General features: G+C 39.3%; 1 protein-coding gene across 1 annotated transcript; it reads right to left on the minus strand.

Annotated features, from left to right (window-relative positions):
• Positions 1–4,373: 4,373 nt before the first annotated feature.
• Positions 4,374–11,385, minus strand: zld (zinc finger protein zelda). The gene has a single exon (XM_074095873.1). It carries the CDS (start codon positions 10,753–10,755, stop codon positions 7,594–7,596), a length of 3,162 nt encoding a protein of 1,053 aa, XP_073951974.1. The 5' UTR covers positions 10,756–11,385; the 3' UTR covers positions 4,374–7,593.
• Between the last annotated feature and the right edge of the window lie 2,386 nt (positions 11,386–13,771).

Genomic DNA, 13,771 nt, shown 5'->3' on the forward strand with positions numbered 1-13,771 from the left:
AGCTTCTTATTCCAGAAAAATCTGTTAAATAATTATTTATTTTTCTCAATACTGTCATTGTTCCGGAGTTCTCTTAGTAAGCGGTTTTTCTACCTGAAGGTGCCTGGAACAAAGGGACAGACAAGTTTAATGGCCAGTGCCATTTCTATGGCAGCGCGACGACTGTCTTAAAAACATGGAAGTAAAATTGAGACTGACGCGAATATTATTTTTTTAACTAAAAAGTTTAAATAATTGTTAAAAAGTGGTAATTGAAAGATGAGCACTGAACTAGTAGGTACTGAACGAAGATTATAATTGTTCCTTACTTGAATCGTATATCTACTGTGTCACGCATCCTTTTAATTATTTTTCTGTTTATGATCGTTGTTATCAAATTTTAGCGGGTGGTTGGTTCCGTTGGAATGAACACCCCTGATTTTTTTTCGGGTATCTTTAATTGTGGTTAACAAAATGTTTAAAGTGTACCGCATCAAAACCGTAACTACACTTTGAGTCAAAAAATTAAAGTGAAATGTCTTGAAATATTCCAAAACAAGACACTCCATAACAATTAATATAATGATTAATTCAGCAAATATTACATAGACTGTAGTGACTGATGATACGGGCGGGCATGGGGTATTGTGTAGGTATTTGAATAAGCCTCAGTACTCTCGACTCAATATATTTATACCTTCACGTCTTGTTTGGACAATACTAGTAACTACTTCTCGTATGAATGGGACTAAAAAGCTAATTATAAAGTTAAAGTCGGACGTTTATCAAAAGGTGGTTAAATTACGTCTGTCAAGTTTATATTTTTATTTTCTATGTAAGTAATACTTCTTGTTCAAGCTAAATATTGTCGACATCCTAAGATGGTAATTTGAAAGTGTGTAAATATTTAAGATTGAATTAAACAGTGATCAGTGAACAGAGATTAACAATGACTTATTTTTCATTGAATAAATCTTAATAAATAGATACTAACAAGGATGATAATAGTTAATATGAAAGATGCAAAATAATTTCTGCTTTGTTCGTTCAAATCAGTTACTAAATACTTCTATCCTGTTAATTAATTAACTTTCATTCCATTTTGCTTTGTAGATAAAGAGTTTACGGAGAGTTTCAGGACATATAAACAGCCCGTTACTCATGAATGATAGTATGTATGTACCTACACATACTACTTAAAAGAAAATAGAGGCCATGAGTTTCATTGGTAAAAATGGAAAACAGATAAATATTGTTATTTCTAAACTTCGATATAATGCAGAACAAATTGAATACAACTTGTTATTGATGAAACCATATGAAACTCAAGAGCCCTTGTACTGTATACAACTACTTTTTGAAGTACGAGTAGTACAGATCGATTCACAAGAGCAGGCACTTAGACATTTTGGTTTGAAAATGACAGATGCATAATATTTTCATATTTGTGTGAAGTGTATTCAAATAGGGGTGGCACTCTTTCCCGGCACCCTTCAAATAGGTAACACGCAGATACTTTAATTTACTCATTCAATCCATTTGTGCCAGCTCTTCTTATGAATCGATCTGTAAGGTGAGAATATGGTGAGAATACTTACATTGATATTCATAGGTACTCACCCTCTGCTTCTTCTTTATCTTCGGGTGCTTGTGTTTGTTATCACGGCGACATTGTTGGTCAAAACGTTCCGCATTAGGTCACAATGTCATTGGTTGTATACCTATGTCAAATATATCAGAGCGGACAAGGTGTTCAAAAACATGTTTGTGAGCACTATTTCACTCTAAAACACGTCAGTGCCTCTCGTTACTAGGTACTTCGTAAAAATCTCGTATCTCAAATCAATGTGTCAACAAAATTAATCCTTGAAATGATGTTCATAAATTCATAATGTTCGCTCAGAAAAATTATCGATTTTGAGGTACGAGCTTTTTGAAAAATAGTGTCGATGTTGGTACCCACTTTGGACCGCTGCTGCGTTTAGCTGCTGTGATGTCGAATGTTCATAGTAGTATTTCTTTTACTTTACTTCATATTAAGTAGGTACTTAATAGGGACAATTTATTTGTGCGATATCTAACTGTAATTTTCAAGCTCTGAATACGAAACTAAAACTCATTATTTAATACCTTTTGCACCGGCACTTTACTGTGTTTCTATCTCTAATAGGCAAATGTAACTGTGGTTGAAGATTGAGATAAATTCAGAGCTATACTTTTTACGGTAGTACTATTACTTATTCTGTGTTTTTACTAATTGTTTTCCTACCTAAGTGTTGTATATTTTCGGGATTTTTATTGAAAAATATTGTCGTTTTAAAATTTACCATGAGCTTTACGGTGAAAGAAAACATCGTGAGTGAACTTGCACACACCTGGGAGGAAATGCAATGGTGTATATGAAGTCCCCAATCGAGAAGCCTACGCCCTACAGCGGGACCTAGGTATATTAGGCTTACATGATTGTCGTTCGCAATTGCTACAATACTAGTTGGGGAGATCACAAATACAAGGTCTTATTCAACAAACATGCAGACAACATTTGTAAAGAAATTAGCATGTTGCTGGACGAGCATACGACAAAGTACACATGTAGGTACATTCCTAAATAAGCAATTATTAGATAATTACATAATACCTACGTAGGATCTTTATCTCCCTCCCATCACCTAGAAAATAATGTGGGTACCTATTTTGCTCAAAGTAACAGCTATTATCTTATTTTTTTTATGCTGATACGCATGTAAATATAGATAATGTTTAGTTTACCTATTCTATTGCAACCAAACCACCTCCTCCTACATCCAAGAAGTCGGAAAGAGTACATTCGAGTTCATAAACTTGTGAGCAAAAATTTGATCAAAAATATCTGATCACAACTCCATTGTTAACAGCGTAGAAGCGTGTTCAGACATTTTTGATCAAATTTTTGCTCACAAGTTTATGAACTCGACTGTACAAGTCCCTCAACTTTCACAAACTCACTTTTTTCTTACAATTGTAAGCTTGTGAATAAAAAAATACGTCATAAATTCAGATCCATCGGATGGACGGACCCAAGACCAGCAAGCAGCGCGCAGGGCGCAGCGCACGCCTGCCCCAGCCATTGAATATTGTCTTTATGTTATGTAAAGTTTGTCAATTGAGTTTGTTTACTTATTTTGTACCATAAAGAGTTAACTACTTTTAAAAATAAGTAGTTTTTTTTTTGACAAAAGTACCTTATGTGTGAATCATTCTGTTCTCTTCGACACTTCAGTTTCTTCTGCTGATTGTACTGAATACTAAATAAACGATATAAAAACTGGTAGCGATCCGGCTCATTCATATTTTCATAATAAGTTTTAAATCCGTAAAAAAAAACTGTTCCTAAATTTTATCTAGCTTGTGGATATCTACATACCTAAGTTCGTGAATAGTTTGTTCGCTCTGTGACAGAGTTTTGTATGTTGTATGCATAATGTACGGATTGTTGTTACTCGTACATGTCATATCTGAAAGTCGAGTTATGTTATGTTTGAAAAACTATAATTTACAAAAACCAAAGTAGTAGATGTTATACTTCGTTTATTTTATCATTAGAAAGAAGGTAAGCGATCTTGATGCGCCTTTTTACTGAAAAATATTTTTGATAAATAAGTCACAAAAATATACCGCTATAAGTATATGCGTTTATACCTGCTGAGCTGGCAACGTTGCATTTTTGTTAGTTTTTCTCGATTATTGCAGCAGACACATTAACTTATATTAAGAACAGTTCTAACAGAACACATTTTTAATTTTCATTAAATTTTTATGGAGTAATCGAGAAAAACTAACAAAAATCTACCTATCTATCTGTTTAGATCTGTTGTGTATGTGTATTGTATATGTTAGTTTTATATATTCTTGATACTGCTCTAATCTACTGTAAATTGCACCACCTGCTAAAATGTATTCCTTATTTCTGTCCTTTGTAAAGGTTGCCTGGAAGAGATCGCTCTGAAGCGATAAGGCCGCCTATTGCTTACCTTAGAAAATGTCTATGTATATACCTGTGTTTTCTGTACTGCTTACTGTGTTGGTGTGCAATAAAGAGTTATTGTATTGCATTGTAAAAATGCAACGTTGCCAGCTCAACAGGTATAAACGGCCTTAATGGTTTCCTAAGTACCTAATACTAATTTTTTTAAAAGCGTTTTACAATTAAACGACTCGTCAAGAGTGTTTAACCTTTTTCTAATGATAAAATAAACGAAGTATAGGTTCAAAAATTTAAATTGTAGATTTTACGGGTAGGTACCTAACTTAGATTAGTTAAGAAATGATAGTTCACCGTAAGTACACCTAATGACAGGGAGCTTAGCAAATCATTCGCAAATAGCAGCAGGAAGAAGGGAAATGAAACAACGATATCACATTAAATTTATATTTACTGACAGATCTGAAACAACCACTAAAGCTACATGTTTATAATATAACATTGTTACATACTTGGAGAGTAAGTCCGGCTACAGTGGTAGGTACAGTCAGCCTCTGGCTCAAGACAATCGTAATACAATGCAAGCCGCGCGAACTCGTCCGGCGCCGGCGCCCGCGAGCCGCGAGCGCGACCTAGAACAGACTGCACACAACAAAGTCGCGAGGCGGGAAAGAGGCACTCTTTCGCATAATCAAATTTAATAGATTTGTTCACCGTACATACTTAACTTATGTGGTGTAATGTGAGTTAAGGACTAGGTATCACATTTCGTTAACTAGAATGACAATATTTTTACTCGATATTTAAGTACGGACACGTGAACACATCGAACGCAAAGCAATCACACTAAATAATATTTCGCCATAGCGGTGTTACAAGACCTGTCGCATTACTCTAGGGTAGTTATAATTAAAACTTAGGACTAAATTGTGTCTAGGCCGGAGAGCGCGCGGGCGCCGCCCGGCCAGAAGACACCTAGTAAAATTTGCGCTACGCTTACTGTAAACAAATCTCCAATGTAACTGCCCGCCGTGCTCGTTTCTGCCACATGCTCGAGCGCAGCGATTCGATTGGACAAGGGAACAATTCAAGAAAACAACGTCTTACCATATATAACTTTCCCAATTTTACTCAACTCAAAGTAACAGAAATCATCTGGTAACTGATTTTTAAATTAAACGTTTTACACAAACATAATCATCATCACAAGAATCTTACATCATATTATCCTTATAATCTATTGTTATAAACTTGTAATCACTACGTTAAACTTATTTCAAAATAAGTCTATCGATGAATACGATAATAGAATATGATAAATAACAAATTTATCGTTATTTTATATTTACATTGTGAAAATGAAACGGATACATCTAAATGTGTGTTTTTAAACGGTATGCAAGATAACCATTTCTACTAAAATATATTTATCTGCAGCGGGCGGCAGCGAGCCGCTCGCGCCGCCGCCGCAGGCGCCGCGGACGCCGCGGCGCGGTCGCTTGCCGCGCGACTACGGACGCGGACAGTAACTAGGGAGGAAGAGGAAGGCAAGCTGTAGTCGGCGCGGGCGGCGGCGGGCGAGCGAGGCGGCCGGCGGTTTCCCTCACAACACCACTTTAATCCTATTACTCGTTACATGAGGTAGTTAAGTTTCATTAATTGTGTCATTTTGTTAAATTATTGCTATGAAGAAAACTTCTGTTATACAAATTTTTTCTCAACAATATTACTTATATTTTATTGTTTACTCTGCTTAAAACAGTTTGTACGTATGTTTACAAATTTAGTAAATTGCGAAGGTACTTTGTATAAACTAAGTGCCTAGACGCGTGCGCCGGCTCTACAGCGGGCGTAGTCTCCACTTATCTTCTATATTGTACAAAACATGTTAGAAATTTATTCATATCTAGGAGGTAGGCCAACTGGGTCCAAAATGTATGATAATTAGTTATTGCTTCTCATCGAACAAAACAACATTGTATAATTAATATGATTATATTGGCTTTTCATTAGATATAGTCACTGATGAGGTAGATCAACATTGTAAGTGCTATTCTATTTGTATAAAAATACTTCTGCAATATAATCAACATTCAAATACAAACATTATCAAAATTATTTCCATTATAATGTTCATATTGCACATTTAGTCCAAAGTAAATGAATATTGTGTAGGTTCTAAATTTGCTAATAGACCAATGATATGGATTGATAAGCGAAAGTCTCTCTGTACGCCGGTCGCTGGTGCGGGCCAAGAATATCGCGCGGAGACGAGCGGCGCGGCCGAGTCGTGGGCGGCGCGAGCGCACAGTCAGGCGAACCAGCGAGCGGGACAGTTCGGAACAACCGCGCATTACGGCCATGATATGCTGACAATGTATTCAAACAATCCTTTCCTCACACTTATGTACAAAGATTCAATGATTGACTTATAATTTTAAGTACATTAATCAATCGTGATAATTGTATTTATTACTATACAAATAAAACATTTACATTATTATTATTCAAATTATTGCTAGAGAATTTCATTAGATATTATTAAGCTAAAACTTATTAAATTAAATCGTTTCGCAACAGACAGTTGGCGGTATTAATTTGGCAACGTTCAGGAAGACTACTTTCCTACCACTAACGAAACAGGAATGTTTGTAAACTAAATTCGTTCAAATAACAAATTGGTAACTTAAATCGGACATAAATTAGTTTAATCAAAAACATTCCGAATTTTAAACAAAGTAGTTAACTAGCTTATATTTAAACAAATTTTAACAGAAAAATAATAATAGGAAGCACCGGGAAAATATTAATACAAGTCAATAGAAAATTTATAACTAGAACAAAACGCTACGGCTTAGAGAGTGGGCCCGGATCGGGTCGGGAGCCAGCTTGGCCGCCGCGCGGGGCGCACGCTGTCAGGCGCAGGCGCAGGTGCCAGTCCCGATAATGCGACTCAATCTTATTCATAATTGTTATTTTGTCTTATTCTTGTTCAAAGTTATTATTCATTTTAAATCCTTAATCAAGAAAATTGAGAAAAAAAACATATCTTAGTAATTAACTTATCATGTCTGGCAAATAAGTCCCAAATATTATAGTATTTACAAAAAATATTTAACCGGTGTACAATACGTACACTCTTTTATTTAACATGACAACCGAGAAACGTTGCTGCATATATTAATAGTAAAAACAATGTATAATGAATATTGTATATGTATAAATTGTCCGCTCACGTGGAATATTTTCCTAATATATTTGATATTTGTTGTAATTCATATGTAAGAATGATATGGTCTCGTCTACCAAATAACTGGCGCGGAATATGATTCCGTCATGTAATTACACGTTTAGGAGCTCAGACGCCCAGGCATGTAAAGTCACCTTGCGCCGAAAACAAGGTTAGGTTGAATGAACAACAAAAACTAAGCCCGCGAACTGGATGCGTGCGCCCGCGCCGACGCGCGGCGCTTCGGCGCGGACTGCGCCTGCACTACATCCGTAACAAAACGTCCTGATTTAAAGACATAAAACTACAATCCTACTAAAAAGGTAAACTTTATTGCAAAGTTGCTACTTTGTAAAATTTAAATGATATGTCTACACGACGCCTTTGTCTCTGTCAGAGACAAAATAGAAACACCGCGAAGCGTTCACGACGATGACGACGGCGACGTCGACGACGCCGAAGACATGGATGACGTGCGCATGTTCTTTTTGATGTGAGTGTCGAAGTGCTTTATCATGTGATCCTTTCTTATGAATCCCTTGCCGCAGTGGTCGCAAGCGAACGGCTTACAGCCCGAGTGCAGGCACATGTGCCGCCGTAAGTCCGTTTTGTGATTGAAGGACTTGGGACACTCGACGCACTTGAAAGGTTTATTGTCTGCGTGCTTCTTGTAATGGCCGTCGTAAGAAACGTCGTCCGAGAAACGTTTACCGCAACGGTCGCATTTAAAGGGCTTAGCTCCCGAGTGGAAAGTCTTATTGTGCTGCGTTAGGTAGCACGCCTTGTTGAAGAGCTTATCGCACTCATAGCACTTATGCACGGTGGCGGCAGGCACGCCTTTCTTCAGCGAGTTCCGCTCCGCCAGCGGCGTGCTCGACACCGTCGACGACACCAACGGAGAGGTCCGGCTTTCATTGTCGGCTTTTGCACTCTCAGGGCTAGCAGGGGATTTCATTTGCAAACTATAGTTTTCTTTATTAGCGTAATCCATGATATCCTCTATTTTTAATATTTGAAGTTCACTAGAGTTAGTGCGCAAAACATCGTCTTCACGTTTTATTGTTTTCCCACCCACAGCGTAACCGTACGGATAAATCTTAACATGTTCGGGATTGTAAGAAACGACTTCTTTAACTGGTCTAGGTGCTAAACTATATTCATAATCCATACTCTGTCCACCGATTTCGATATTAGTATATTGCAAGGGAGCGTGAACCGGATCGACAATAATGTAACCGGCAGTCGACTCATCAGCAATAACTTGACCCCCCACGTTAGGTGATGTGATGTAGTTAGAAACATACACGCCGAACCGCTGTGTCTGCAGCTGAGCGAAACTCGGTAGTCTACCGCTAGCATGCTGGTCCGACGCATCTTGTTCCAATACTTCGGCTGATTCAGGCGATGATTCACCAAAAGTAGCCGGATTGGCTATAGGCAGGTTGTTGATAGCCATATCCATAACGTGGGGGGCCATCCCGTTTGGGTAGTTCGGCGCTATAGTCTGCTGAAAATTCTGACCCAAATATAATGGGGTGTGCGTGGGGTCCGGAACCGAAGCCCCCAAAGGATCCGTAGACCTCGGATTGTACGGGTTGACACCCAAATGACTGAACGGCGGCAGCGTGTGCGGTGTAAGCGCTGGCGTAGTCTGGGTTAGAGCTGGAGTTGTAATATTGCTGGTTGACACTGATAGCAGGCCCCTCATATGGTGATTTTGAGAAACAGAGGGACCTGCTTCCCCGTTTGGGGGATTCCCAGTTGTAGTTATTGGGATTCCTTTCGTGCCCTGATGATTATTGTCCACTGGATTCCCTATACCTGGTGGTTGACTACCTATATTGAGCGGATGAGACCCAGGTTGATGCTGTAAAGGGTGGTTGGCTAATGGATTATTACTGAAATTATTATCTAAATTACCCTGTTGAAGATGCGTGTATGGCGACTTAGACTGCATTGTGGCGACACGATGGGAGCGGTCGAAGCTCTGCGAGGCGTACGGCGACTGCAGCGCAACGTCCTCGACGCTGCGGCCATCCTCGGAGGGCACGGGGCTCTGCGTGTTGGAGTCAGCGGCCTGCTGCTGCGCGCGCGCTTGTATCGCGTCGCGGCTGGGGTGGTGGTGGCTCGATATCGGCATTGTGGCTGGGTCAGGTTGGCCTGACGACCTGACTGCGTTTTTGTGCAACGTAGTGTTGTAGTGCCTTTTTAAATGGCCTGAACTGGTAAACCATTTATTACAGGCGGTACAGTTGTAAGTTTTGGGTCTTCTAGCTTCGTTTGATTTCCAATTGGCGCCTTTTCCACCCATAGATGGCATAGCTGATGACGCTTGATTGGTTGGTTGTGTGCTTGTTATCTGAGGCGCTGCTGGCGAATCATACGGCCGATAAGGTGGTTTCATGTCAGGGTTGGAAGAAGCTACAGAACCAGGATAATCAGTGAGGGGTGGCATTTGAACACCAGGATATATCTTTTGGTCGACATGCATGAATGAAGGCTTTTGGTCATGGTGCACAGCTAAAAATTTATCTTGAGCATAGGGAAATTTCTGTTCCTGATGGAACATTTTGGTTTCTGTTGTGTAAGCCTTTTCACCGAACATTTTCTGATCTTTGAACAAGGAAACATCGCCGTTGAGCTGAGGATTGCTGTAAAGTTTCTGAGTTTCCCATGGCATCATAGGTACAGTACGAGAGTTGACTTCACGGCCTTGAGTAGCGGCCTGATCGTAAGAGGAATTCGGTTGCTCACCTTCATTGCCTTGATAAACTACTTTTTGCGAATCCAGATCAAGTATGTCGGAAGATTCCTCATGTTCCTCTTTAATCTTTGCGTTATCATTCTGGTAGCCGGAGTTGTTGTACGGTTTTGATGGAAATTGTTGAAACGGTAACGAGCCCGTCGTAGGAGCACTTGACCCCGCATGGGCAGAGTTACAATGTTCGTTTAGCTGCACCGCGGAGTCACACACAAAGCCACACTTGTCGCACTGGTTCGGTGAGGGAGATGGCGTCGGCTGGTTCAAAGGCTGCCCGTACAAAGGGCTCGACGATGACACTTGCGAAACCCTTTCTTGCATATTGTAAGGATGGAAGCGGTTCGGCTTGTGATAGTCTTGGTTGTATTGCGACTGTTCCCAATTTATTTGATCCGGGTGTTGACTTTGAGGAAATCCAGAATGTGAATAGCTGTTACCGAATTGCGCTCCAGGTGAAAAGTTGGTTTGATCTGGGTTCTGGTACGGCGAAGGCGCGCTGTGGTAACTCTGGGGAGTCGCCGGGTGAGGGAACTGCGTCGAAGTCTCCGGCGTTGCCCGCTGCTGGAACTCGGGGCTCGGCTTGGTGATCATGGTGTCACTCGAGTCGGCCGGCGCCGATACTGTCGTCTCGTTCTTCACTTTTGTACCGTTGTTGTTCTCTGAATCATTTTGTGAGTTTTGCGAACTCCACTTCGCGTACAAGTTCTCTTTATGGTACTGCAAATGTACCTTCAACGAATCAACAGTGTCCAGGTAGAGATCACAAACATCACAATGATAATCCCTCGACGGTAAAGTCGACGACACTGCGCTGCTGTTAGCCATTTAAATCATCAATCCAGCGGAGAACACCGTCTCCTCCAACGAAAAAAAAATAATAAAAAAGCAACAGTACACTTCTCGACGTACATGAAGTCTGCACTGCATCAATCAGGCGCTACAGGTTAAAGTCATGGTCGCGCGTCACCCCTCGTCTCGCCTTATACTACGGCTGCGGCGCTGTTGTCGAACAAAGTTTTTCGCGGCATTTCCGCGCGCGGGCGGCGGGCGGGCGGCGCGGCCACGTGCGCGCGATAAACACTCCGCGACTCGCGCACCGGCCAAACAAACTTGCAGAGTCCAACTTCACTCCTACCACTGTGACTCACTAAATATTTTGCACTGTTTTTATTCAATTGTAAAAGTTTTTAATAAGTTTTAATCACTTGACGGAATGTCTCGATTTAAGTCCTTAACGTAAGCACATAAATAACATACAACTAATTGGCACTTATTTGAGACCCGATCGCGAGACGTTGTAAAGTTTATACAGCGTGAGGAACTCGGTATGAAGAGAGGGCCGCTCGGGTCAACGCGGGGTAGGAACGAACGTTGCGAGCGGACGTTTAGTAGCAACTGACAGCCTTCCCGAAGTCGCCTTCGGGGGCATGACTTCAATAACAATTCGCAACGTCGTCCCCCACCGAGGCGTGCGTGCGAGCGAGAGCGCCGCGCGGTGATGAAGTTATCGCTTCTTCGTCCTTTTGTGCGTCCTTGGAGCGAGCGAGACGGCCGCGGCGGAGCGCGGGACGCGGAGGACGCGGCTGGTCCTACTCTTTCTCAAAATTGAAATGCCCGGTCGAAATGTCCGGTGATGCTGCGTCCGAGTAGGACAGCGATAGCACCCACCCTTACAATGCGGGCGGACAGAGCCCTGCGACGAAACTTTATAAATTTAAAATTTTGTTTGTACGTCTCAAAAGACAAGCTGCAGGGAAAAAATATCGTCTTTATTAAAAATATAATTTAAAACTGTATAAATTTTGTTACATATGCTCAAATTTAAAAATACCACGCGTACGATCATTTACTTCGAAATTTTCTGGGCATAATAATAATAACAGTCGCAAAGAATTTGTCTATTAACTGAATAATTAAAGTACGTATTTAGAACTTCAAAAGTGCACCCTATGGTATTTATTTTGCCTGAGACGTGAGAACAAAAGATATCTACAAAGTCATCGATGAATACTTTCGCGTTTAGGTATAACAAATTTATCATTAGTCATCAAATTAACTGTTAACAGATTATGCACAGCTATATGAGACTATAGCTGTCTGGATCTATAACCACAGCTAAAAGTCGCATGTTCTTTAAACCAGTTTGTATGGTAGGTATTTAAACTATAAGTTGCAGTCTTTTATTTTTATATTTTCTCTAGCATGCCATTATAACTTTACTTATCCGAAACACTAAATTGTTTTTTTATAAGTAGGTTTTAAATTATTTTGACTTTCCCAAACTTATCATGCTTCGTGTAAATACTTTATTCATTATAAGTAGGTAAGTACTTACCTATGTAAGTTGCCACCGTAATAACGTTTACCTGATAACGTCACAAATTCTCAGTAACATGACGCGTGTAAGCGATATATTCTCCATAAGCTCCATTAACGGTGAAAATTACAAAATAGCTTTCATTTTGGACGCACAGATTCGATTTTGTGTCAAGCCAAGCCGAGTTCGGAATCTGAAACTACCTACTTACTGCAAAAATAAATATAATATAACAAAAATACTAGGTGTAGGTGGTTTTTCATTATTGGACTATAAAAAAGTCTGTACATATTCCAGTACCTAATTAAAGTGATAACTCAAATACGGCACTTATCACGATAGACCAAAAACGGTTTAGAACTTGAACTTTTAGGCGTTTTCAAAGAAGCTTTGGTAACACGAAAATAACGTAAAAAATGAATTGATTTCAGCACACAAATTATACTTAAACCAATAAACACACGGAATAATGCGAAACTGTTAAATTTTCTTTATTTGAACCAATTACACTATATGTATAAACGGACATGGATTAATGAAGTTGGTAAAAAAATTACTTGAAACTAAAAGAGTTATTCCTTATGGTCATATTACAATAACAGCATAATTGCGTTTACATCAAAATGCTGTTAAGGATTATTGGAACAAAATTAATTAAGTCTTCAATCAAAAATATAACTGCCGATTTGTCTTTGGGATTGTGAGTAATTTTGACTGCTTTGCGATCGTCATAATAACATAGACCTCTAGACACACTCAACCCTTATGTAAAGGTATAGCCTTTCTCGCATGCGGTAGTAGTAGGTAGTTCTCAGAATTAATGTTATGGAAGTTAAGTATTTTTTTTTTCTAATTTTGAAGTCAACTTGTTGATACGTACGCATTACTAAGTACTTTAGTATGATTTTATTTTACTGAGGACGCTCAAGCGGCCCTACTTTTTATCTGAATACATTTAATTGAATGATAAGTGTGCGTATTTAGTTAATAAAAGCAATTTTAGACAAGGAACCCTATAAAGAATTATTTATGTAAGTATTAATTGTTTCGTTTTACGGTTTTACCAATGAAACTCACGTGGTCCCCATTTTCTTTTGAGTAGTGTTAGACACTACATGCACGAAAAGCCTTTATTAAGTTTTTTTTTTCCTAAAGTTATTTCTAATGAAACAACGAACGATCCGTTTTAATCTTCTGAAGGATTAGGTAAGTCAAAGTCCTGCATGGATAGTCCCACTTGCAGTACCATTGCAAATCGTATTGTGTATAGTAATACAAAGCCTAATTTTAACTCTGAATTATCATCGCCCTGGACATTTACACACAATACAATTGGCAGTCTGTAGTACTGCAATCGAGGCCCTGCTTGCATGCATGCAAGACATTTTTAAAGTCAAATCGATTTTTACGCAAATAAACTTTTTACCTATTTCATTAGCAACAATTTTTTTTACAATATTATTACATATTTTGTGTTCGACCCCGGATGGTAAGTAATTTCAAACGAACCACAAAAAAAAACTA

This window comes from Choristoneura fumiferana, chromosome Z, assembly GCF_025370935.1.
Source record: "Choristoneura fumiferana chromosome Z, NRCan_CFum_1, whole genome shotgun sequence".
NCBI lineage: Eukaryota > Metazoa > Arthropoda > Insecta > Lepidoptera > Tortricidae > Choristoneura > Choristoneura fumiferana.